The following is a 27,865-nucleotide window of genomic DNA, read 5'->3' as shown; positions in this document are numbered from 1 at the left end:
CACATATACACACATATATATACACACACACACACACCCATATATAACCCCATACATATATATATATACCCACATATTTACATATATATACATAATTAAGCCAATTGGGTAGAGGGTGATATGTGAACCTGGGTTCCTATGCATAATATGCTCCACTATTATGGCCACCAAGCTATAAAAACTCTTTATAATGATGATGCATTCATGAGCCCCTGATATAGAGCAGGCTCTAATCCATGTGTGTGTGTGCTGGGGAGCGGGGAGCCCGTTGAGCAAAGCAGGATTAAGCTCCTCCCCCTCCCAGTTCAAACATTAAATGAAGCAGTGAGCTCCCTGACTCTCCCTCCAGCAATGCGTGAAGTTGCCGTGGAGCAGGGAGCCCGCTGTGCAGAGTGGAATTAGGTCGGCCCCCAAAACTTAACTAACCCGCTTCAGTTCCACGAAGCGGTGAGCGCCCTGTATCCCCCTCCGGCAATGCGTGCCGGGAGCAGGGAGCCCGCTGTACAGAGCGGGAAATGCAGTGGCTGGGGAGCGGGGCGCTGAGCCCGCTGTACAGCGCGGGAGCCTGTAGTTTACCCGGAGCGGTGAGCGCCCTGTATCCCCTGCCGGCAAAGCGTGCAGCGGCCGGGTCGCGGGGAGCGCTCGCTGTACCGAGCAGGAGTTAGCTCCGCCCCCCGCTCTGGCGCAAAATTTAAACGAACCCGTCGGTGAGTGCCCTGCATCCCCCGCCGGCAATGTGTGTTTCGCGGGCGGAGAGCAGGGAGCGCTGAGCCGCAGTACAGAGCGGGCGCTGTGCATAGCGCACTGAAGCTCCGCCCCCCCCTTAAAGGCGCCAAATTTGAACCAGAAAAGGCGCCTCTGATTATAATCTGACCCACTCCAGACACATGATATTATACAGTGGCACACTGAAGTAAATGTGTAATTTAATATATAAATCATACATCAATGTGAAGGGGGGGGTGTTTACTCACCACTGCTTGCAGATGATGGAGTGGCCCCGACACGCGCCGCACGCAGCGGTGTCCGGCCTCTGTCGACGGAGTGGCCCCAACACGCTCCGCACGCAGCGGTGTCCGGCCACTGTTACTTACCGCTGCCGTGCTGCCGGAATCTTCTGCTGGATGGAGTGGCCCCGACACGCGCCGCACGCAGCGGTGTCCGGCCAGCTCTGGAGAGCTCAGTGTCTCCCTCAGCCGGGGCCCATCCCGAGCCGCACGCAGCTGCGATGGGACCCCGCCGGCAGCTCCCGCGGTGCAGACTGGCAGTGGCAGAGCTGCCAGTCTGTGTGTGATAGTAAGAAAAATAAAATAATAAAGAAAAAAGAAAAAATTTCTTCAGCTAAACCCAAGTGAACCAGCTCTCTCGGGCACTAAACTAAGACTGGCTTGGAGGGGAGATAGTAGGGGAGGAGCTAGCCACAGTGTGAGAATTTTAAAGTGCCAGCTCCCAATTACTGCCTACTATTTCCCCCATTGTAACTACGCTCCAGTGGCCCCTAGTGGATGAAGGAGAAATGGCGCTGGTGAGTGCTGATGGAGAAGCCCCGCCCCCTCGGCGGCGGGCTTCTGTCTCGCTCAAACTTACTAAAAAATGGCGGGGGCTCTTTTATATACATGTACAGTGCCCACCTGTACATGTATATAGACTTTTGCCATAGGAAAGGTGTTTTATTGCTGCCCAGGGCGCCCCCCCTGCGCCCTGCACCCTCACAGTGACCGGAGTGTGTGAGGTGTATGGGAGCAATGACGCACAGCTGCGGTGCTGTGCGTTACCTCAGTGAAGCACCGAAGGCTTCTGCCGCCTGAGACGTCTTCTGTCTTCGTTTCTTCTGGCTGTGAGGAGAATGGCGGCGCGGCTCTGGGGTGAACGCCCAGGACGAACCTGTGTTCACTCCCTCTGGAGCTAATGGTGTCCAGTAGCCGAGGAAGCAGAGCCTATCATTTAAGTAGGTCTGCTCCTCTCTCCTCAGTCCCTCGATGCAGGGAGCCTGTTGCCAGCAGTGCTCCCTGAAAAAGAGAAAAAATCCTAACAAAAATGCTTTCTAAGCAGGAAACTCAGAAGAGCTCCCTGCAGTGCACCCATTCTCCTCTGGGCACAGTCTAAAACTGGGGTCTGGAGGAGGGGCATAGAGGGAGGAGCCAGTGCACACCCAGAGTCCAAAGTCTTTCTTAAAGTGCCCATGCCTCGTGCGGAGCCTGTCTATTCCCCATGGTCCTTACGGAGTCCCAGCATCCTCTAGGACGTTAGAGAATACTTCTTTAGGACATCCCCGATGTTCTCCCTGTGGAGCCCTATGAAACCCCAACCAGAAAACGAGTTATGGTAGACTTACCTTTGAGGTTCATAGGGTCCACAGGGCGCCTACCCTGACGCACCTGGCCTCTCAGGGTTTTTGTGGCATTAATCACTGGTTCCTTTCTCCTGTCTGTGAGAATGTGTTCTTATGTGTACTATAGCTCCTCTCCAATACACTTCCTGCTTTGGGCTAGTTAACAAAACTGACCTACCTGAGCATGGAGGCGGGGATATAGGGGAGGAGGAGCCAAGCATTCAGGGAAGCCTGAAAGCTTAACTGTTTGGTGGCCGGACTCTCATCCACCACCTACAACCCCGATGTTCTCCCTGTGGACCCTATGAACCTTGAAGAAAGTAAATAAAGGTTAATTTTTGGATAAAAGGAAATAAAAATAAGAATTTACTTACCGATAATTCTATTTCTCGGAGTCCGTAGTGGATGCTGGGGTTCCTGAAAGGACCATGGGGAATAGCGGCTCCGCAGGAGACAGGGCACAAAAAGTAAAGCTTTAGGATCAGGTGGTGTGCACTGGCTCCTCCCCCTATGACCCTCCTCCAAGCCTCAGTTAGGATACTGTGCCCGGACGAGCGTACACAATAAGGAAGGATTTTGAATCCCGGGTAAGACTCATACCAGCCACACCAATCACACTGTACAACCTGTGATCTGAACCCAGTTAACAGTATGATAACAGCGGAGCCTCTGAAAAGATGGCTCACAACAATAATAACCCGATTTTTGTAACTATGTACAAGTATTGCAGATAATCCGCACTTGGGATGGGCGCCCAGCATCCACTACGGACTCCGAGAAATAGAATTATCGGTAAGTAAATTCTTATTTTCTCTATCGTCCTAGTGGATGCTGGGGTTCCTGAAAGGACCATGGGGATTATACCAAAGCTCCCAAACGGGCGGGAGAGTGCGGATGACTCTGCAGCACCGAATGAGAGAACTCCAGGTCCTCCTTAGCCAGGGTATCAAATTTGTAGAATTTAGCAAACGTGTTTGCCCCTGACCAAGTAGCTGCTCGGCAAAGTTGTAAAGCCGAGACCCCTCGGGCAGCCGCCCAAGATGAGCCCACCTTCCTTGTGGAATGGGCATTTACAGATTTTGGCTGTGGCAGGCCTGCCACAGAATGTGCAAGCTGAATTGTACTACAAATCCAACGAGCAATAGTCTGCTTAGAAGCAGGAGCACCCAGCTTTTTGGGTGCCTACAATATAAACAGCAAGTCAGACTTTCTGACTCCAGCCGTCCTGGAATTATATATATATATTTTCAGGGCCCTGACAACGTCTAGCAACTTGGAGTCCTCCAAGTCCCTAGTAGCCGCAGGCACCACAATAGGTTGTTTCAGGTGAAACGCTGACACCACCTTAGGAAGAAACTGGGGACGAGTCCGCAGTTCTGCCCTGTCCGAATGGAAAATCAAATATGGGCTTTTGTAAGACAAAACCGCCAATTTTGACAATCGCCTGGCCGAGGCCAGGGCCAACAGCATGGTCACTTTCCATGTGAGATATTTCAAATTCACAGATTTGAGTGGTTCAAACCAATATGATTTGAGGAATCCCAACACTACGTTGAGATCCCACGGTGCCACTGGAGGCACACAAGGGCTGTATATGCAATACTCCCTTGACAAACGTCTGGACTTCAGGAACTGAAGCCAATTCTTTCTGGAAGAAAATCTATAGGGCCGAAACTTGAACCTTAATGGACCCCAATTTGAGGCTCATAGACACTCCTGTTTGCAGGAAGTGCAGAAATCGACCTAGTTGAAATTTTTTCGTGGGGCCCTCCTGGCCTCACCCACGCAACATATTTTTACCACATGTGGTGATAACGTTGTGCGGTCACCTCCTTCCTGGCTTTGACCAGGGTAGGTATGACCTCTTCCGGAATGCCTTTTCCCTTAGGATCCGGCGTTCAAACCGCCATGCCGTCAAACGCAGTCGCGGTAAGTCTTGGAACAGACAAGGTCCCTGCTGGAGCAGGTCCTTTCTTAAAGGCCGATGCCACGGTTCCTCTTGGAACAGACATGGTACTTGCTGAAAGCAAATCCCTTCTTAGCTCCCGAGGCCATTAGTCCTCTGTGAGCATCTCTTGAAGTTCCGGTTACCAAGTCCCTCTTGGCCAATCCGGAACCACGAGTATAGTTCTTACTCCTCTATGTCTTATAATTCTCAATACCTTGGTTATGAGAAGCAGAGAAGGGAACACATACACCGACTGTTACACCCACGGTGTTACCAGGACGTCCACAGCTATCGCTTGAAGGTCTCGTGACCTGGCGCAATACCTGTCCCATTTTTTTGTTCGGGCGGGACGCCATCATGTCCACCTTTGGTCTTTCCCAACGGTTCACAATCATGCGGAAAACTTCCCGATGAAGTTCCCACTCTCCCGGGTGGAGGTCGTGCCTGCTGAGGAAGTCTGCTTCCCAGTCGTCCACTCCCGGAATGAACACTGCTGACAGTGCTATCACATGATTTTCCGCCTAGCGAAAAATCCTTGCAGTTTTGTCACTGCCCTCCTGCTTCTTGTGCCGCCCTTTCTGTTTACGTGGGCGACTGCCGTGATGTTATCCCACTGGATCAATACCGGCTGACCTTGAAGCAGAGGTCTTGCTAAGCTTAGAGCATTATAAATTTGTTCTTAGCTCCAGTATATTTATGTGGAGAGAATTCTCCAGACTTGATCACACTCCTTGTGTGACTGCTCCCCAGCCTCTCAGGCTGGCCTCCGTGGTCACGAGCATCCAATCCTGAATGCCGAATCTGCGGCCCTCTAGAAGATGAGCACTCTGTAATCACCAAAGGAGAGACACCCTTGTCCTTGGATATAGGGTTATCCGCTGATGCATCTGAAGATGCGATCCGGACCATTTGTCCAGCAGATCCCACTGAAGAGTTCTTGCGTGAAATCTGCCGAATGGAAGCGCTTCGTAATAAGCCACCATTTTTACCAGGACTCTTGTGCAATGATGCACTGACACTTTTCCTGGTTTTAGGAGGATCCCGATTAGCTCGGATAACTCCCTGGCTTTCTCCTCTGGGAGAAACACCTTTTCCTGGACTGTGTCCAGAATCATCCCTAGGACCAGCAGACGTGTCGTCGGAACAACTGCGGTTTTGGAAAATTTAGAATCCACCCGTGCTGTCGTAGAACTACTTGAGATAGTGCTACTCCGACCTCCAACTGTTCTCTGGACCTTGTTCTTATCAGGAGGTCGTCCATTTTCTTTGAAGACGAATCCTCCTTTCGGTCATTACCTTGGTAAGGACCCGGGGTGCCTTGGACAATCCAACGGCATCGTCTTGAAACTGATAGTGACAGTTCTGTACCACGAACCTGAGGTACCCTTGGTGAGAAAAGGCAAATTTTGGGACATGGAGGTAAGCATCCCTGATGTCCCGGGACACCATATAGTCCCCTTGTTCTTTGCTATCACTGCTCTGAGTGACTCCATCTGGATTTGAACCCTTGTAAGTGTTCAAATTTTTCAGATTTAGAATAGGTCTCACCTAGCCTTCAGTACCACCATATAGTGTGGAGTAATACCCCTTTCCTTGTTGTCGGAGGGGTAAATTTATTATCACCTGCTGGGAATACAGCTTGTGAATTGTTTTCAATACTGCCTCCCTGTCGGAGGGAGACATTGGTACAGCAGACTACAGGAACCTGCGAGGGGGGAAACCTCTCGACATTCCAATCTGTACCCCTTGGATACTACTTGTAGGATCCAGGGGTCCTGTACGGTCCCAGCGTCATGCTGAGAACTTGGTAGAAGCGGTGGAGGGCTTCTGTTCCTGGGAATGGGCTGCCTGCTGCAGTCTTCTTCCCTTTCCTCTATCCCTGGGCAGATATGACTCTTATAGGGACGAAAGGACTGAGGCTGAAAAGACGGTGTCTTTTTCTGCAGAGATGTGACTTAGGGTAAAAAACGGTGGATTTTCCAGCAGTTGCCCTGGCCACCAGGTCCCATGGACCGACCCCAAATAACTCCTCCCCTTTATACGGCAATACATCTTTGTGCCGTTTGGAATCTGCATCACCTGACCACTGTCGTGTCCATAAACATCTTCTTGCAGATATGGACATCGCATTTACTCTTGATGCCAGAGTGCAAATATCCCTCTGCGCATCTCGCATATATAGAAATGCATCCTTTAAATGCTCTATAGTCAATAAAATACTGTCCCTGTCAAAGGTATCAATATTTTTAGTCAGGGAATCCGACCAAGCCACCTCAGCTCTGCACATCCAGGCTGAGGCGATCGCTGGTCGCAGTATAACACCAGCATGTGTGTGTATACTTTTTAGGATATTTTTCAGCCTCCTATCAGCTGGCTCCTTAAGTACGGCCCTATCCGTAGATGGTACCGCCACTTGTTCTGATAAGCGTGTGAGCGCCTTATCCACCCTGAGGGGTGTTTCCCACCGCGCCTTAACTTCTGGCGGGAAAGGGTATACCGCCAATAATTTTCTATCGGGGGAAACCCACGCATCATCACACACTTCATTTAATTTATCTGATTCAGGAAAAACTACAGGTAGTTTTTTCACCTCACACATAATACCCTTTTTTGTGGTACTTGGAGTATCAGAAATATGTAACACCTCCTTCATTGCCCTTAACGTGTGGCCCTAAAAGAAAATACGTTTGTTTCTTCACCGTCGACACTGAAATCAGTGTCCGTGTCTGGGTCTGTGTCGACCGACTGAGGTAAATGGGCATTTTACAGCCCCTGACGGTGTTTGAGACGCCTGGACAGATACTAATTTGTTCGCCGGCCCTCTCATGTCGTCAACCGGCTTGCAGCGTGTTGACATTGTCACGTAATTTCCATAAATAAGCCATCCATTCCGGTGTCGACTCCCTAGAGAGTGACATCACCATTACAGGCAATTTGCTCCGCCTCCTCACCAACATCGTCCTCATACATGTCGACACACCTGTACCGACATATAGCACACACACACAGGGAATGCTCTGATAGAGGACAGGACCCCACTAGCCCCTTGGGGAGACAGAGGGAGAGTTTGCCAGCACACACCAAAGCGCTATATTTTACAGGGATAGCCTTATAATAAGTGCTCCCTTATAGCTGCTTTTATAAAAACACAATTTCGCCAAATTTTGCCCCCCCTCTCTTGATTTAACCCTGTTTCTGTAGTGCAGTGCAGGGGAGAGCCTGGGAGCCTTCCTGACCAGCGGAACTGTGTGAGGAAATGGCGCTGTGTGCTGAGGAGATAGGCCCCGCCCCCTTTTCGGCGGGCTCGTCTCCCGCTTAAAAATGGATTCTGGCAGGGGTTAAATATCTCCATATAGCCCCGGAGGCTATATGTGAGGTATTTTTTGCCAAAAAAAGGATTTTCATTGCTGCCCAGGGCGCCCCCCCCCAGCGCCCTGCACCCTCAGTGACTGCTGTGTGAAGTGTGCTGAGAGCAATGGCGCACAGCTGCAGTGCTGTGCGCTACCTTAAGAAGACTGAGGAGTCTTCTGCCGCCGATTCTGGACCTTCTTCTCTTTTCAGCATCTGCAAGGGGGCCGGCGGCGAGGCTCCGGTGACCATCCAGGCTGTACCTGTGATCGTCCCTCTGGAGCTAATGTCCAGTAGCCAAAGAAGCCAATCCATCCTGCACGCAGGTGAGTTCACTTCTTCTCCCCTAAGTCCCTCGATGCAGTGATCCTGTTGCCAGCAGGACTCACTGTAAAATAAAAAACCTAAGCTAAACTTTTCTAAGCAGCTCTTTAGGAGAGCCACCTAGATTGCACCCTTCTCGGCCGGGCACAAAAACCTAACTGAGGCTTGGAGGAGGGTCATAGGCGGAGGAGCCAGTGCACACCACCTGATCCTAAAGCTTTACTTTTTGTGCCCTGTCTCCTGCGGAGCCGCTATTCCCCATGGTCCTTTCAGGAACCCCAGCATCCACTAGGACGATAGAGAAAACAGGTTACCATATCAGCACACATCTTGCCGTGATGTAACAGGGGGATTTAAGAAAGACAAAACAAGGTTTTAAAATGGATGAGATCATTTTAAAAAATATATTTAATTTTGCGAAGGATCAGTTTACTATTGAGAATTGTCAAAACCTCTAGCCTTCTCCCACGCACATTATATAAAAATAAATAGGATTTTGGTACTTACCGGTAAATCCTTTTCTCCTAGTCTGTAGAGGATGCTGGGGACTCCAAAAGGACAATGGGGTATAGACGGGATCCGCAGGAGCTTGGGCACACTTAAAAGACTTAATCTGGGTGTGAACTGGCTCCTCCCTCTATGCCCCTCCTCCAGACCCCAGTTATAGGAACTGTGCCCAGGAGAGACGGACATTTCGAGGAAAAGATTTTTGTTTAAACTAAGGGCTACAAACATACCAGCCCACACCACAAACATACCGTACAACCGGAGTAACTTTTGTCAAAGTCAGAAAAATATCACGCTACACACTGCCATATTTGCACCTCATGCGAGTGCCTGTTGCACGTTCATGAGCCCTGCCGTGCGTGCGCATACTCGCCGTTGCGGGCACCCGCAGGCGCACGGTGTGCGCATTTACGGTAAAGTTTATGTGCGTCTAGCGGGCGACTCGTTCATAACATATTTTAACCATATAATGTATTTTGTAGATTATGGTCCCTTTGATAGAATCTGAAAGTTTAGTTAAGGTAGCATGTTCATAGACAAAGAGAACCCTCTTTGTTTGATACGAAGGGTCAGACAGGGGTTATTCAGTGGAGTTTAGTATCCATCGGAAGAGTATTTAATTAGCAATATTCCGGTGTTGGTTTGAAACAGATTAATCGCTCGTGCGAATAGTTATGGACATAAGAAGTTTATGGACATTTACTATTATTTGCACTTTATTATCCATGCGGCGGGAAACCTAGTTTCCCACCCACCTGAGCAGTTGGAAATAGTCACAGCCCACCTGTATGAATCAACCTATGACCTTTTGTTATAATGCGAAGACGAATTCCTGTGTCCAATGAACAATAAGAATATAGGGACCATTGTACTGTATTATGTGTAGGGTATAAAAGGACAAGCCACTCTGGGCCAGCTCTCTATTCTCTTCAACGGTTCTCATTGCTGATAATCGGGAGCTGGATATCCAGAGGCGCATGCGATTGTTTCCCTTGAGCGTAAGTTTCTCCGCAATCATATTGTCTTTATTGTTATTGTGAGCCATATCTCTCTCTCTCTCTTCTCCCCTTTTCTCTCTCTTTTCCTCTTAAAGTGTTATTGTGCTGTTATTGTATTTCATGTGTAGTTATCTGGTTAGTTAGTCTATGTTATATTGGTAGTGTATGACTTGTATTGTATTATTCTTTTGCAAATAGAACGTTCATATAAGGTGTTAGAACCTAAGATCGGTATCTGTGTATTTCTTATATTTCTAAGTATTCTCTGAGCGTCGGAGACGCTCGTACAGCTTTTAAATTAATAAGGTTACACTGTGTTACATTTACACCCTATCACTACACCAAGGTTTATTGCATAGATACATTGTTTATGGTATAGTTATAAAGGTTTAACATTGTGAGCATCAGCGCCGCTTGTGATCTCCCGTGGTCCCAAGCGTCCGCTACGCTAATAGCGTATCATTACGTTAGTCGGCAGCCAATAGCGTGCCGCCTGTGATCTCTTGGCCGTGAGCGAACGTGACGCTTGAGCGTCTCGACTACAGCTAAGCGATTGTTACGCAACGTGCGTACCCTTACGGTATTCCATACGCCAATAGCGTACTGTGTTCTTTGGCCTCTTTAAGGGTTTTTAAGTAAGATAAATATTTAGCTTTATCAATTGGCGGCTCGTCCGTCCTTCACATATCTGTACTAGGTAATTTCAGCAGACATTATCCATCAGCAAAGGGCGGGAGATCATATTCCTCGTAGTGCTGCCTGGATAAGCGTCTGCTTCGCTTAGTAAAGTGTGCTGAAGGAATCCGGAACCGGAGGTAAGAGCAACACGCTAGTGTCTTTTAAAACAGTTTTTTTCTGTTTTGCGTACGCACACACGCACGCATATATCTGCATTTCTTTTTCATTCGTGTATTTTCATATCACTCTCCTGTTTGCCATTTTATAATTGATAAACGTGCGAAGAAAGATTTGTTGCTATTAGTAGTTAAAGAGTAAAAGTAATACATTAAGGGGTAATTTGTAAAGCACGCACACAGCTCTGCCTAAGGATACAAGGAGAGACCGGTGTGGTGCTCGGTAGATGATCGAGGATCACCTACATTGATAAACGTGTTAATTGTGTTACGGTGGATATCTGCCTTGCGTACACGTGTCTCTAACAAAAGGCTGAGACCCGCGTGCGAAACCCAAAGGCCGACGCACGCAGCGTATATTACGCAACGGAGCGTCTGGGTACGCCCACGTAACAAATCACACGATAGTGTTATTTTAAACAGGCGAAAAGGTGGCAACGCGATAAATAGCGCAAATCGATTTTAGTGTCCGAAATTTAAGCTAATAGATCCTTCTCCAATTTACGACTCATCTGGTCTAAAGGGAAGAAATTTCTGCGCAGAAATAGAAAGAAATAGAAACAAAAGTAAAGTGTACATGTGGTGAGTGAGTGTTTGCATATATAAGTTTCTACAATTTTTGGGATTGAACCACAGGAAATCATCGAGTTCTCGTGAGGTACATACGTGTAAGTGACATACATGGTGGCTAGGGAGGCATCCCTTTTTAAACATATAAAGAGCATTAGAGTGTAGCAGACCAGGAGGTCATACTGTAGCAGACCAGGAGGTCCGGAACAGACCAGGAGGTCTAGGTACAGCAGACAAAGAAGTCCGCTATAGAGACAAGTAGCACAACACCAGGAAGGGTTTGTGCGGAACCCATATAGGCCATAAAGCTCAGGCTGAAGGAATTCGCAGCTGCTAAATTTCGATTCCATTGGTCGCTCCGCTCATAAGATTAGTTGCTTATGTGCTGAACGATTGTACCGCACGTAATTGTGTGCATTAGTTAGTAATTTGACCCAGTACCATTTGCGTACGGAAGGGGTCATAAACGCTATTTGTACATTCTAACGTGATTTGTGTAATTTTTTATTTTTTAAGGGAAGTTCGCTGGTCACTCAGGAATTATCCAACAACCAACAGTTACTGGAAAGGGTTAATGCTCTTCGGATCACACTCGCATGTTCCAGTAAACAAAGGTTCATAGGGGCCCTGGGTCGAGTACGCCAGCGCTAAGACAGTGTGTGGGCGTATTGGTCGGCGTGGGCGAGTGAGTGGGGTACTCGGTAAACCGCCACCGTCAGCCTATCTTGAACATCTTGGTTTTTGTAAGGGTTCGCTGAAGACCCTGATATAAAGGTCAGAGGTAGTGCAAGCAACACCTGCAAGTTATGGGGGCCAGTTGTTCAGGTAGGGGGCGATCAACCTCGGTTCGGGTTGATTCAGTAAACCGGCCAATCGGGTCGGCAAGGTATGTAGTGTGTGAAAAATACGGTTCACACACAGAGGTTTTATGTGATGAATGGGAAAGAATGACTGTACATGACGGGGAGAAGTTCCCAAGAGTAGGCAGCTTTAGCCCAGATGTGTTACTAAATCTAAGGAGGAGGATATGTCTCATTAAATCAGCAAAGAGACGGATCAAACATTATGATTATTTACAGTTATGGCAACAGGAGGGTGAAATACAGAGAGGATTGGCTCAGGCGGCGGGATCTAACCCTATCAGGAAACTGATAGCTACGGCACCACCGCCACCTTACATAACGGGAGAGAAATTGGTTGCGGAGAATGACGCACTAGGGTGCAATAAACAGGCACTTAGCAACTGTATAAATGTTAAGGATAATGTTAATAAGTTAACTAATGCAAATATTAACCCGTGCAAGTTGTACCCTGTTTTAAACTTTCCCCAGGAGTGTGATCAAGAGGACGAATCGGCAACAATATCGGCGCTCTCTCTAGCAGCCACCATATCAGAAACAGCAGTGGGCATGGCCCAACCCGTAAGATTAGTATCAAAGGCCCCTAGCGGAGGGACAGGTGAGGTCGTATCAACGGGTAAGTACGGCACCATACACTATGCTGAAACCATGTCACCACAAGCTGTAGAATCTATTCAGAATGATGTAAGCAGACTTAATCCCGTTAGGGTAATAGCAGTGCCAAATGGGAAAACGGACACTTCAGGAGTCACTCCTGTCAGAAACATTGCCATGCACTGTCCATTTTCCCGAATGGAATTAAGAACAATAGTGTCTGAATTCCCTGATCCTAGGAAGGATCTAGTTGCTAGCCAGAAATACATTAGAGACCTAGGGAATACGGTAGAGCCCAATAACAAAGACTGGCAGATATTGCTGAGGGCATGTTTACCCTCCAATGTCGACTCAGCACAATTCTTAGCTGACTGTAAATTAGATGGAGAAGTACCCCTTACGGATGTGTACAACTCAGACAATGTAAAGAGGATAAATTTACAGTTGAAGGAGTATTTTCCAGCTGTAGTCAAATGGAATAGAATTTTCTCCATTAAACAAAAAGAGACAGAAACAGCTGCTGATTATTTTCATCGGGCACTACTAGAAATGGCAAAATACACAGGCATAGAGACATTAAGACCAATGCAAATCATAGAGAAGTAGCAGTATCTGTGTTAATGGATGGTTTAAAAGAGGTATTGAAAGCAAGGGTACAGACCACGCAACCATGTTGGCGAGGTCTGTCGGTGGCTACTTTGAGAGAGGCTGCTATTGATCACGATCGAAATATCACCAGACACAGGGAGTCACAAGGTGATAAGTTAATGGCCGTAAGTATACAGGCTTTGACCACAAGGCAACCTTCGTATAAACCTCCGAACCCTGTGGGTAAGTCAAATGTGGTAACTTGTTATTTTTGTCATAGACAGGGACACATGGCACGAGACTGTAGAGCGAAAAATTCACAAAAATCATACCAACCCGCTAGACAACGACATGACACACGAAATTGGGATCAGGGTCCGCAGAGACGGAGTTATGAGCCACATACAGGGGAAACAAAAAGATATCCCCCAAAAGGAGACTGGCAAGCTTCTGGCAGTTCCCATTTAACCCCTTCTCAAGTAGTTGCTGCCAGCGGGATTCAGGGAGGTCACCATACCCAATAGGGGTGTGGCCACACCTGTAATCTGCAGCCAGTAAAATTGATTGCAAGTCTTGGAAGTGAACCCGAGATTGCAATTGATGTAGCTGGTAAATCATTAAATTTCCTTGTAGATACGGGGGCGGCCAAATCAGTGATAAATTCGACAGTGGGCATGAGAACCACTGGTAAGACAATTCCAGCCATGGGAGTAACGGGAGTAGTCCAGCACTACCCTGTTAGCAAACCAGCCGAGATTACAATAGGGCCTTTACATACCAAGCATTCCTTTTTGCTGGCTGCATCGGCACAGACTAATCTCCTGGGAAGAGATTTATTGTGTAAAATGGGGTGCGTCATTTATTGTACTCCTGAAGGTGTATTCTTAGACATACCTGAGAATCACGCTCAGGAAGTGCGAGACATGTTAGACTCCCCATCAAAATTAATGTCCCACACAGTTATATTAAATAGGAATCCATCCCAGGTAGAAGAAATGACATCCCAAATACCAGAGTCACTGTGGACTAAAGATGGACAAGACACTGGATTAATGGCAAACGTAGCTCCAGTAGTTGTGCAAGTAAAAGATGGTAGGATAGCTCCAAAAATCCCACAATACCCTCTGAAGCCAGAGGTGGAGTTAGGAGTTTACCCAGTAATAGAGCGCTTGCTACAACAGGGCATTCTGGTAAGAACATCCAGCACTGCCAATAGTCCCATCTTCCCTGTGAAAAAGAGTGGGGGGAGGGGTTACAGGCTAGTGCAGGATCTAAGGGGGATTAACAAAATAGTTGAGAGTCAATTCCCCGTAGTGCCAAATCCAGCTGTCATCCTTATGCAGATCCCTCCCACTGCGAAATTTTTCACTGTTATTGACCTCTGCTCCGCCTTCTTTTCGGTACCCCTGCATCCTGACAGCCAATATTTGTTTGCATTTACATACAGAGGAGTCCAATACACATGGACTCGATTACCACAAGGTTTCATAGACAGTCCAAGCATATTTTCCCAGGCTTTGCATGATTGTTTACAGTCTTTCCAACCAGAGAGTGGATCAATATTGATACAGTATGTGGATGATTTACTACTGTGTTCAGATTCACTGGAAGCGTCCCTGAAGGATACGAAACAGCTCCTGTTTCATCTTTCAGACACAGGACACAAGGTTTCCAAAGACAAACTACAATTATGCCAGCCTAAAGTAAAATATCTGGGACACTGTCTAACACAAGGACTGAGACACCTGACCGCTGATAGAATTCAAGCAATTAGAGACATGACTGCCACAAACCCAGCAACAAATCAGAACGTTTTTAGGAATGTGTGGGTATTGCCGTAACTGGATCCCAGGATTTTCCATTCTAGCATTACCTTTGCAGGAGATGGTTTCATCAAACAAACCTGATCGGATTTCGCATAGACGAATCCGAGATGGCATTTGAGAAACTCAAACAGTGCCTAACGCAGGCACCAGCATTAGGTATGCCAGACTATGGGAAACCCTTTGAGCTGTACGGAACAGAAAGTGCTGGTTGCCCGGCAGGCGTCCTAACCCAAAAGCACGGTGATGCCAGCAGGCCGGTAGCATACTACAGCGCTCAGCTAGATACGGTAGCGCGATCCCTCCCCACATGCTTGCGAAGCGTTGCTGCGATAGCATTGCTAGTAACGAAAAGCGAAGATGTAGTGCTAGGACACAACCTCACAATCCATACACCACATGCAGTGTCAGCCTTGCTAAATTCTGCCCAAACCAGGCACGTCTCATCAGCGCGGTTTACAAGATGGGAATTGGCACTAATGGCCCCCGTAAACATCACCATAAGTAGATGCAGTGCATTAAATCCTGCAACATATCTCCCAGGTGTGCCTGCACAGGCACAAAGGGTGGAGGATGAGAGCTATGGGGAAGGAGGATTTAATACAAAGGATGACATGCATGATTGTATGGAATATTTGACCCAAAATTTCACGGCAAGGCCTGACATCAGTGACAACCCACTGGAAGATGTAGATCTTACTTTCTACACTGACGGTAGTTGTCACAGACAGTCAGACTCGGGAGACTTGTGTACTGGATACGCAGTCGTAGATGACCAAGGCACCATAGAAGCAGAACCGCTAGGCCCACCTCACTCAGCCCAGGTTGCTGAACTGGTTGCCCTAACCAGAGCATGTGAATTGGCTAAGGGCAAGTCAGCCAATATCTACACCGATTCTAGATACGCCTTCGGGGTAGTCCATGATTTCGGAGCCCTATGGCGCCTCAGAAATTTCATGACGGCAGCTGGTACACCGGTAGCGCATGCAGCTCACATCAAAAGGCTTCTAACAGCGATACAGGAACCTGACAGAGTGGCTGTTATCAAGTGTAAAGCACATACATATAGCCAAGACCCAGTATCACTTGGTAACAGCCGAGCAGACGAAGCTGCTAAGTTAGCAGCTGGTACCCCCAGACAGACAGACACCACACAACTGATGGTATTTAATACCATCAACACACAGAAGTTGTGTGAAATGCAAAATTTGTGTTCCACACAGGAAAAGGCAGTCTGGAAGGCAAAAGGATATGGCCAGGAGTCCTCAGGACTCTGGACGGATGGACAAGGTAAACCAGTGGCCCCCAGAGCATATCTTCCATGTTTAGCTGAAGCAGCACACGGGCTGACTCATCTGGGCAAGGAGGGAATGTGCAAGTTGGTAAGAGCATATTGGTGCGCCCCAGGATTTTCATCTCATGCAGGTAAGAGAGCAATGTCATGCCTTACCTGTTTGAGGAAGAATATCGGAAAGGCAATACCAACAGAACCATCTCATATCCCACCTACAGGCGGCCCTTTTCAGGTAATACAGATTGACTTTATACAATTACCCCCTTGTCGAAATTTGAAATATGTACTTGTTTGTATAGATGTATTCTCAAATTGGGTCGAAGCATTTCCTGCGGCCACAAATACCGCTATGTTTACTGCTAAGAAAATTGTGCAGGAATTTGTGTGTAGATATGGTATCCCTAGAATAATTGAAAGTGATAGGGGTACCCATTTTACAGGTGATGTCTTTCAAGGAATGTTTAAGTTGAAGGGAATTGATAGTAAGCTGCACACTCCATATCGCCCCCAGGCGATTGCGAAGGTGGAAAGAGTGAACAGCACTATTAAAAATAAATTGAGCAAAGTTATGGCAGAAACAGGATTAACATGGCCAGAAGCTTTACCCATTGTACTATACAGCATCAGAACCACTCCCAGGTCCCCTCTTAATCTGTCCCCCTTTGAAATTCTGTTTGGTCGACAACCGCATGTTATGATTAACCCTCAGGATGATTTGAAGTGTAACAATGAAGTGACTGTAAAATACCTGGTTAACATGAGTAAACAGCTAAGGAATCAAAATGACAATCTGAAGTTAGTGATTCCTGATTTGCCAGATAGTAATTGTCATGACATTGAACCTGGGGATTATGTAATGATACGTAATTTTCTACGCTCAGGTTGCCTTATTGACAGATGGGAAGGACCATACCAAGTCTTATTGATTAGCACGACAGCATTGAAGGTTGCCGAGAGAGAGACTTGGGTTCATTCGTCCCATTGTAAGAAGGTTGCTGATCCAGAGAGGTCTCGTGATAAAGAACAGACGGTAGAGGAAGTTGTATCACTGGAGTGTCTGTTTCAGGAGAACTGAGACGGCACCTGAGCATTGAAAATAGTAAGATCGGAGGCAGTTGTTGATCCCCTGTTCCCTTTTATTGTTTTCTCCACTTCCCATCCCATCTCCCTCAAGTATTTCTTTCCCCCTTCTCATTCTTCTCCATTTCCTCCTATAAGATGGACTTGCCCCAAGAGACTGTGATCCGGATTTTTCTGTTGACCATGATGTTGACCAGAGCAGTCTGTTCCGGCGAGAGTACCATGGAGGTCGAGAGAGGTTCTGGAATGGGTTCTGATGACAGAGATGGAGGCGTAGATTTCCAAGAACAACATAATCACCGAGTAAAGACGAGTATCAGAAAACGATCCGATAGCATTGACAATAGAAGGAATTGTGAAGGATTGTTAGCTGAGGAGAACTGTATCTGTAGGCTCTGTGACAGTGTAGTTGAGGATGGGTGTATCAAGAAATGCCAATCCAGTTTTAATATCCACATGGACCGGCATCCATTGAGTGACTATCACTCCTTAGTGGGTAAAGTGTTAAATCAGACAGATTGTTGGGTATGCTCTCAAGTACCTCAAGGCCATAGTAAATCAGGCTTAGTACCATTCCCTTTAACGGTAGGGGAGGTACCTGAGCTAAGTGGTGGGAGGCCGGTGGACAGGAGGTTTAATATCTCCAGTCCTCCTAGTCTGAAGCTCCACCAATATCATGTGGATAGGTCCCTAGTATGTTTTAACATTTCCAATCCCCGAAAGCCGGGAAATTGGGAAGTGTCATGGAATAACCAAACCATGACCTTTTCATACAGAGCCGATAGAATGCCAACAGATACAGAACTTATACGCCACATAGCTGGTAGTGGAAAATATTTCCGATATAGGTATACCCTAGGAAGTAGGTCCATGAGAGTTGGAGAGGTATCACCAGGATACTGTGCACATATCATACAAACAGATACGTGTACTAGACAGATGGGAGAATTAGGGTTAGGAGATTTCACATGGAAGATGTGTAATATGGTTATGTCCTACTCCGTCCCATATGTTCTCCCCGATGATGCATATTTCATATGCGGGAGGAAGGCGTATAAGTGGCTTGCCCCAAACTCTGAAGGATTGTGTTATATTGGAAAGGTACTGCCTGAGGTAATGACTGTATCACATACTAAAATGAAAGATATTCACCGCAGTGCCCAAGCTCCTTATACCCACACTCATTACGAGCACATCGTTAAACGGCACCTGATAGAGAGAACAGAGCATCCGGCCTCTGACCTGATCAGTGAATCCACCGGGATTCAATTCCTAATCGCGTTAGATATCACTCGCACCGCCAGAGGAGTGATAAATTATAAATATATATCAGCGCTTGCAAATTTATTAGACAATATCACAGAAATGTATGACGACACTTTTAGATATACCGGAAGAGAGCTCCAAGCTTATAAAACAGAACTGGTTCAGCATAGGATGGTTCTTAATTATCTCATGGCAGTGACAGGTGGATATTGTGTCACACTGGCAACGCAGTACGGCGTGAAATGCTGCACTTATATTACGAATAGCACCGAGGACCCGGTCGAGGTCATAGACCAAAAGATGGACGACATTCTCCAATTAAAGTGGGAATTCCGCAGGAGACACAATCTCACCCTTGCTGCTGTGGGTAATGAGCTGACCAGTTGGGTGTCATGGTTGAACCCGCGAAATTGGTTCTCTGGTTTAGGAGAATGGGCTCAAGGAGTCATAATGGATGTAGGGAAGTTTCTTCTATGTATCTTGGGTGTTGTCATATCGATTGGCTTGATATTTAGATGCGGTCAGGCTTTAACGAAGTGCAAACGGAGTACCAGGGTAATGAGTCTAAGGAGTGAGGAAATTGTAATTCCAATGGATTTGATTTATGACCCAACGATAGAGACAATGATGTGATGAAAATGTGATTCTACGGTCCGTTTCTTTCACCTGTTTCTCCTTTTCTCCAAGATAAAAAGACCCGCTTGGAAGAGGAATTTGATGACCTTATATACAGACAACAGATGGATTAAAGAAGAAGTTTGACAACCTTGTACACAAACAACAGATGGACTATGCCATAGACCCCCAGTTTCCCTAGAAATTTTAAATTTACGCTAGCCCAACTTTTTTTGTAAGTCTATGGACATTGACAAGGCTTTTTGCATACCGTTAATAGCAAAAGCCCAAAGGAGACTTCAAACAAGACTTCAGACAAGACTTAAACCAACAAATGCATATTAACCTCACATAGAATAGCACTGCATTTACCATAATTGTTTCTTATCTTCATCTCTACAACCTTCAGGTAATGACACACATAGTCGATAGGGAATACAGGCACAGATATCAGCAATCACATATTCTCCCCCATTCATGTATCATCAACTAAAATGTGCTCCCCCATTTTGTTGCAACTAAAAGCCGAAATGAGCTCGGTAAAGTTTGACAGCCCATCCACAGACCCGTACCACGGGATAAGAAGGAATTCAAATGTATACTTCGCAATACCTCGAAGCTTGATTTACAACAAGTACGGCACGATGATACATGACCCCCCAAACATGGATTCATACACACATGCTTCTGCTATCTCACTAGGTCATACCCTTCTCACACCTTCTTCTCTCCTCCCCTACCCAACCATGGAAATGTATTTACACATGACATATATTTTTCTCTTTTTGAAATGTTTTAGGAAGTGGCAGTTATTGGTGACTGCCAAAGGGTGGACTGTCAAAGTCAGAAAAATATCACGCTACACACTGCCATATTTGCACCTCATGCGAGTGCCTGTTGCACGTTCATGAGCCCTGCCGTGCGTGCGCATACTCGCCGTTGCGGGCACCCGCAGGCGCACGGTGTGCGCATTTACGGTAAAGTTTATGTGCGTCTAGCGGGCGACTCGTTCATAACATATTTTAACCATATAATGTATTTTGTAGATTATGGTCCCTTTGATAGAATCTGAAAGTTTAGTTAAGGTAGCATGTTCATAGACAAAGAGAACCCTCTTTGTTTGATACGAAGGGTCAGACAGGGGTTATACAGTGGAGTTTAGTATCCATCGGAAGAGTATTTAATTAGCAATATTCCGGTGTTGGTTTGAAACAGATTAATCGCTCGTGCGAATAGTTATGGACATAAGAAGTTTATGGACATTTACTATTATTTGCACTTTATTATCCATGCGGCGGGAAACCTAGTTTCCCACCCACCTGAGCAGTTGGAAATAGTCACAGCCCACCTGTATGAATCAACCTATGACCTTTTGTTATAATGCGAAGACGAATTCCTGTGTCCAATGAACAATAAGAATATAGGGACCATTGTACTGTATTATGTGTAGGGTATAAAAGGACAAGCCACTCTGGGCCAGCTCTCTATTCTCTTCAACGGTTCTCATTGCTGATAATCGGGAGCTGGATATCCAGAGGCGCATGCGATTGTTTCCCTTGAGCGTAAGTTTCTCCGCAATCATATTGTCTTTTTTGTTATTGTGAGCCATATCTCTCTCTCTCTCTTCTCCCCTTTTCTCTCTCTTTTCCTCTTAAAGTGTTATTGTGCTGTTATTGTATTTCATGTGTAGTTATCTGGTTAGTTAGTCTATGTTATATTGGTAGTGTATGACTTGTATTGTATTATTCTTTTGCAAATAGAACGTTCATATAAGGTGTTAGAACCTAAGATCGGTATCTGTGTATTTCTTATATTTCTAAGTATTCTCTGAGCGTCGGAGACGCTCGTACAGCTTTTAAGTTAATAAGGTTACACGGTGTTACATTTACACCCTATCACTACACCAAGGTTTATTGCATAGATACATTGTTTATGGTATAGTTATAAAGGTTTAACATTGTGAGCATCAGCGCCGCTTGTGATCTCCCGTGGTCCCAAGCGTCCGCTACGCTAATAGCGTATCATTAAGTTAGTCGGCAGCCAATAGCGTGCCGCCTGTGATCTCTTGGCCGTGAGCGAACTTGACGCTTGAGCGTCTCGACTACGGCTAAGCGATTGTTACGCAACGTGCGTACCCTTACGGTATTCCATACGCCAATAGCGTACTGTGTTCTTTGGCCTCTTAAAGGGTTTTTAAGTAAGATAAATATTTAGCTTTATCACTTTAAACCAGATAACAGTATGAATTAACACCAGCAACAAGCTGAAACAAGAAATACACAACCCGTGTATAAATTAATTTAACCAGCAAGAAAACACTGCAAGTAATAGTCCGCACTGGGACGGGCGCCCAGCATCCTCTACGGACTAGGAGAAAAGGATTTACCGGCAAGTACCAAAATCCTATTTTCTCTTACGTCCTAGAGGATGCTGGGGACTCCAAAAGGACCATGGGGATTATACCAAAGCTCCAGAACGGGCGGGAGAGTGCGGACGACTCTGCAGCACCGACTGAGCAAACGCAAAGTCCTCATCGGCCAGGGTATCAAACTTATAGAACTTAGCAAAAGTGTTTGAACCCGACCAAGTAGCTGCTCGGCAAATCTGTAACGCCGAGACGCCTCGGGCAGCCGCCCAAGATGAGCCCACTTTCCTGGTAGAATGGGCTTTTACTGACTTCGGCACCGGTAGTCCGGCCGAAGAATGAGCCTGCTGAATCGTACTACAAATCCAGCGAGCAATAGACTGTTTTGAAGCAGGATGACCAATTTTGTTGGAAGCATACAAGACAAACAGCGCCTCAGTTTTCCTAGCAACAGCTGTCCTAGTGACGTAGATCTTCAAAGCTCTTACAACATCCAGAGATTTTGGAATCGCCACAGCTTCCGTAGACACCGGGACCACAATAGGTTGGTTAATGTGAAATGAAGAAACCACCTTTGGCAGAAATTCTTGACGAGTCCTCAATTACGCCCTGTCCGAATGAAAAATTAAGTACGGGCTCTTATGAGATAAGGCCGCCAACTCTGACACCCGCTTGGCAGACGCCAGTGCCAATAGCATAACTACCTTCCAAGTGAGAAATTTCAACTCAACCTTATGCAAAGGTTCAAACCAGGAAGACATGAGAAACCGTAAGACTACATCAAGGTCCCATGGAGCTACAGGAGGCACAAACGGAGGGTTGATATGCATTACTCCTTTCACAAAAGTCTGAACCTCTGGGAGGACAGCTAACTCTTTTTGAAAGAATATAGACAAAGCCGAAATCTGCACTTTGATGGAACCCAATTTCAGGCCTGCATCTACTCCCGCCTGTAAAAAGTGGAGAAAGCGACCCAAGTGAAAATCTTCCGCAGGAGCCATTTTAGACTCACACCAGGAAACATACTCTCTCCAAATACGGTGATAATGCTTCGCCTAGCCTTAATGAGAGTTGGAATGACCTCCCTGGGAATACCCTTACGAGCTAAGATCTGGCGCTCAACCTCCATGCCGTCAAACGCAGCCGCGGTAAGTCTGGAAACACGTATGGACCCTGCAACAACAGGTCCTCTCTTAGAGGAAGCGACCAAGGATCTTCCACCAGTAATTCCTGAAGATCCGGGTACCAGGCCCTTCTTGGCTAATCTGGAACGACGAGAATCGCCTGAACCCTTGCTCGTCGAATGATCCTCAGTACCTTTGGAATGAGAGGAAGTGGAGGGAACACATATACACCGACTGGAAAACCCACGGAGACACCAGGGCGTCCACTGCACAGGCTTGGGGGTCCCTTGACCTGGAACAATACCTCGGAAGCTTCTTGTTGAGACGAGACGCCATCATGTCGATCAACGGAATTCCCCAACGTTTTGTCACCTCTGCAAATACCTCTTGGTGAAGAGCCCACTCTCCCGGATGGAGATCGCGTCTGCTGAGGAAATCTGCTTCCCAGTTGTCCACTCCCGGTAGGAAGACTGCTGACAGGGCGCTCACGTGTTGTTCCGCCCAGCGAAGGATTCTTGTGGCCTCCGTCATTGCCGCTCTGCTCCTTGTTCCGCCTTGACGGTTTATATGCGCCACCGCTGTGATGTTGTCTGACTGTACCAGGACAGGTCGACCCTGAAGAAGGCTTCTTGCTTGCAGCAGGCCGTTGTTAATGGCTCTTAACTCGAGAACATTTATGTGGAGACAGGCTTCCTGGAGCGACCATTTCCCCTGGAAGTTTCTTCCTTGGGTGACTGCGCCCCAGCCCCCCGGAGACTTGCATCTGTTAATAGAAGCACCCAATCCTGGATACCGAACCGGCGTCCCCCTAGGAGGTGATGATCTTGTAGCCACCACAGAAGAGAAATTCTGGCTCTGGGAGATAGACTTATCTTCCGGTGCATGTGCAGGTGAGACCCGGACCATTTGCTCAGCAAGTCCCACTGAAACACCCGGGCATGAAACCTGCCAAATGGAATGGCTTCGTACGCCGTAACCATCTTCCCCAGAACCCGAGTACAGTGATGGATTGACACACTCGTCGGCCTCAGAAGTTCCCTGACCATCGCCTGCAGTTCCAGAGCCTTTTCTTCTGGAAGAAATACTTTCTGTAAATCCGTGTCCAGAATCATGACCAGAAAAGGCAGCCGAGTGGTCGGAATCAACTGAGATTTTGGCAAATTGAGTACCCAACCGTGCTGTCGTAGAACCGACAGTGACAAATCTACACTTCTCAGCAACCGTTCCTTGGACCTCGCCTTTATCAGGAGATCGTCCAAGTACGGGATAATTGTAACCCCTTGTTTGCGAAGGAGAACCATCATTTCCGCCATGACTTTGGTGAAAATCCTCGGAGCCGTGGAGAGCCCAAACGGCAACGTCTGAAATTGGTAAGGAGAATCCTGTATCGCAAACCTGAGGAAGGCCTGATGCGAAGGATATATCGGGACATGTAAGTAGGCATCCTTTATGTCGACTGACGCCATAAAATCCCCCCCTTCCAGGCTGGCAATTACCGCTCGAAGGGATTCCATCTTGAACTTGAAAACTTTCAAGTATGGATTGAGGGATTTTAGATTCAGAATTGGTCTGACCGAACCGTCCGGTTTCGGCACAACAAAGAGGCTTGAGTAGAACCCCTCCCCCCTCTGGGACGAGGGAACGGGAACAATGTCCCTCTGTAGACACAATTTTTGAATCGCTGCCAGCACCACCTCCCTGTCCGGAAGAGCTACTGGTAATGCCGAAATGAAGAACCGGTGAGGGGGTATCTCCTGAAACTCCAGTTTGTATCCCTGAGATACAATCTCTAGGACCCAAGGATCCAGGTCTGATTGAATCCAGACCTGACTGAATATTCGTAGACGGCACCCCACCGGTCCGGACTCCCCCAGGGAAGCCCCAACGTCATGCGGTGGACTTGGTAGCAGCAGGGGAGGACTTTTGGTACTGGGCGCCTGAGCCTGCAGGAGGTTTCCTTCCCCTTACTCTACCTTTTGAAGCGAGGAAGGACGAACCTTTTCCACGCCTGTATTTATTGTGACGAAAGGACTGCATTTGCTGATGTGGTGCCTTTTTCTGTTGTGTGGGAACATAAGGAAGAAAAGAGGACTTACCCGCAGTCGCGGTCGAGACCAGGTCAGCCAAGCCGTCCCCAAACAAGACAGTACCTTTGAAGGGTAACGCTTCCATAGCCCTCTTGGAGTCGGCATCAGCGTTCCATTGATGGATCCACAACTCCCTCCTGGCTGATATCGACATGGCATTGGTTCTTGAACCCAAGAGACAGACGTCCCTCGCCGCATCCTTCAGGTAATCTGCAGCATCCTTGATATAACCCAGAGTCAAAAGGACATTATCTTTATCAAGGGTATCCATATCATTAGCTAAATTCTCAGCCCATTTAGCAATAGCACTACTCACCCATACAGACGCCACAGCAGTTCTGAGCAATGCACCCGAATTAGCGAAAATGGACTTCAAAGACGTCTCCAGCTTGCGATCCGCCGGATCCTTGAGAGCTGCCCTGTCAGGGGACGGAAGTGCCACTTTCTTAGACAAACGAGATAGAGCTTTGTTAACATTTGAAGACGCCTCCCATTTTTCCCTGTCATCAGAGGGGAAAGGATACGCCATGTAAATTCTCTTGGGAATCTGCCACCTCAAATCCAGCGACTCCCAAGCCTTTTCACAAAGAGTATTCATTTCATGAGAGGGGGGAAACTTCACCCTTGAACAAGCAAATCCTTGTTTCCTGTACCGCAGGTTCATCAGAAATGTGTAAAACATCTTTTATAGCCACAATCATGTACTGAATACTCTTAACTAACCGTGGATGTAAAGCAGCCTCAGTGAAATCGACATCGGAATCAGAGTCCGTGTCGGTATCAGTATCTACCACCTGAGTAAATGGCCGCTTTTGTGACCCGGATGGGGTCTGAACCTGAGACAAAGCCTCTTCCATGGACTTTTTCCACACCTGCGTCTGTGACTCAGACTTATCTAACCTCTTTGATAAAGAAGCAACATTCGAATTTATAGTATTGAGCAATGCGAGTAAATCAGGTGTCGGCTGCGTCGACAGTCCCAAATCTAGCCCTGCATCCGCTCCCCCAATAACCTCCTCTGGTGAATAACATTCAGCCTCAGACATGCCGACACGTAGTACTGACACACAACAACACACAGAACGTCCCAGCTAGGTGACAGGCCCACAATGAAGCCCAGATAGAGGACATAGAGGGAGTATGCCAGCTCACACCCCAGCGCCCATATATCCCAAGAAAAGATATATGTACCCAGCGCTGCTTTGTAATGATAATAAGCACCACACTGCAGCCCCCCCTACTGAATATCTCCCCGATACTTGTCTGAGAAATGTGGAGGTCCCGGCAGCATCTCCCTTCAGCGTGTTGAAGGAGAAGATGGCGCCTGTGAGCCGCGGGACGAAGCTCCGCCCCCTTCCCGTTGCGCTTCGGCCCGCCAAATTTAAAAATGAAAAATGCCGGCGGGGGTTTCTGGAAACGGTGCCGAGGCACCGAAAAGCTCTCTGCCAGCCCCAAAACTCCAGTAACATGCTGCCCAGGGCGCCCCCACCCAGCGCCCTGCACCCAGTAAATACCGTTGGTGATGTGTGTGGGAGCATGGAGCACAGCGTTACCGCTGTGCTGTACCTTCCGTTACTGAAGTCTTCTGCCGTCCTGAAGTCTTCTGTTCTTCTCATACTCACCCGACTTCTTTCTTCTGGCTTCTGTGAGGGGGTGACGGCGCGGCTCCGGGAACAAGCAGCTAGGCGCACCAAGTGATCAAAGTGTCCAGTAGCCGAGAAGCAGAGCCCTTAACTAAGAAGAAGTAGGTCTGCTTCTCTCACCTCACTCCCACGCTGCAGGGAGCCTGTAGCCAGCAGGTCTCTCTGAAAATACAAAACCTAACAAAGTCTTTTCTAGAGAAACTCAGGAGAGCTCCCCTAGTGTGTGTCCAGTCTCTCCTGGGCACAAAGTCTAACTGGGGTCTGGAGGAGGGGCATAGAGGGAGGAGCCAGTTCACACCCAGATTAAGTCTTTTATGTGTGCCCAAGCTCCTGCGGATCCCGTCTATACCCCATGGTCCTTTTGGAGTCCCCAGCATCCTCTAGGACGTAAGAGAAATATGTAAACATAGTCATTCTGTTTCATGTATAATTTTATAGAAACTTTTTAACATGCACTTCAATATATTATCACAATGTTTATTACATTGTAACTACCTGTAAAGGACCACTGGACGACTGGATCTTGTGTTCTGGCATCTCTGATGCTGGGATGTAGAAGTCTGACACTGCCGCTGCCAGGTAAAATAATACATTTGACCCTGCAATGAAGGAAATTGGTGTACATACACTGTTGGAATAAAAGAGCAAATAAGCAGCGTAACATGACAGAATCCACACCAATACAAGATGGGTGGAAGTATATCTAGCTATCAATTTCTCAAAGTTGCATTTTAAATCTTAAAGATAACCCTATAACTATACCCCTAGGCAGGGGCATAGCGAGGGCAGCGGCGGTGGAGCTCGTACTCCAGGCTCCCACCTCTGGAAAGGGAGCTGCAGTCCCGCCAGTAGCATGTCACAGTGCTCGGGGGCTGCGCTGCAGGAGGCAGATGGAAGGATGCTTCCCAGCACAATAAACAGGTTTCTTTTGGCACATCGCATGACGTCCGTGCACTGTGACTGAGTAACAGAAGAAGCCACCGCCACAGCAACTAGGAGCTCAGCACTGATTCAGGACCAGGGTAGGAGAGGTAAGTGTGTCTGCTGGAGAGACAAAGGGGCGGAGACATGGGGAGATGCGGAGGAGGGGGCAGACAGCCATGCAGACAATACACAGGTGGAAGGCAGCTATGGGGAGATGCAGGGGGGGAGGCAGCCATGCGGAGACAAGATACAGGGAAGGAGGCAGCCATGGAGAGACACGAGGGAGGCAGCCCTGGAGGGCACAAGGGAGGCAGCCCTGGAGGGCACAAGGGAGGCAGCCACGAAGAGACACAGAGGAGGCTGAGAGAGACACAGGGTGTGTGGAAGAATAAGAGACACACAGTGTGGGGGAAGCGGAAAGAGACACAGTGAGACTGATGGAGACACGGTGAGACAGAGAGACAGGGTGAGGGGAAGGCTGAGAGAGAAAGGGTTAGGGGTAGGCTAAAGGGCCCCATACACTAGGACAGCCACATCGGCCAAGATACAGCGTATGCTGCCCTTTTGCATGCGATATATCTTGGGCGATCCCAGTCATGACCCCAGGTCGGACCAGATTGAATGTGCAGCACATTCAAACTGGAGGATCCGATCCGATGCTCACGGGAACGCGCATCGGATCGGATCCACCTAAAAAATGCCCGATTTCATCCGATATGCC

At 47.5% G+C, this 27,865-nt stretch overlaps 1 protein-coding gene across 1 annotated transcript in view; it reads right to left on the bottom strand.

The window, feature by feature from the left end:
• The window catches only part of PPCS (phosphopantothenoylcysteine synthetase), an 85,561-nt gene that overhangs the window by 56,427 nt on the left and 1,269 nt on the right, over positions 1 to 27,865 (bottom strand). Inside the window, exon 2 of the mRNA XM_063942944.1 lies at positions 26,716 to 26,819. Within this exon, the coding sequence (XP_063799014.1) occupies positions 26,716 to 26,819 (104 nt within the window). The remainder of the gene's footprint in view (positions 1 to 26,715; positions 26,820 to 27,865) is intronic.

This window comes from Pseudophryne corroboree, chromosome 10 (genome assembly GCF_028390025.1).
Source record: "Pseudophryne corroboree isolate aPseCor3 chromosome 10, aPseCor3.hap2, whole genome shotgun sequence".
Lineage (NCBI taxonomy): Eukaryota > Metazoa > Chordata > Amphibia > Anura > Myobatrachidae > Pseudophryne > Pseudophryne corroboree.
The sequence above is the reverse complement of the archived record's forward strand: the minus strand, read 5'-3'. Positions and strand labels throughout refer to the sequence as shown.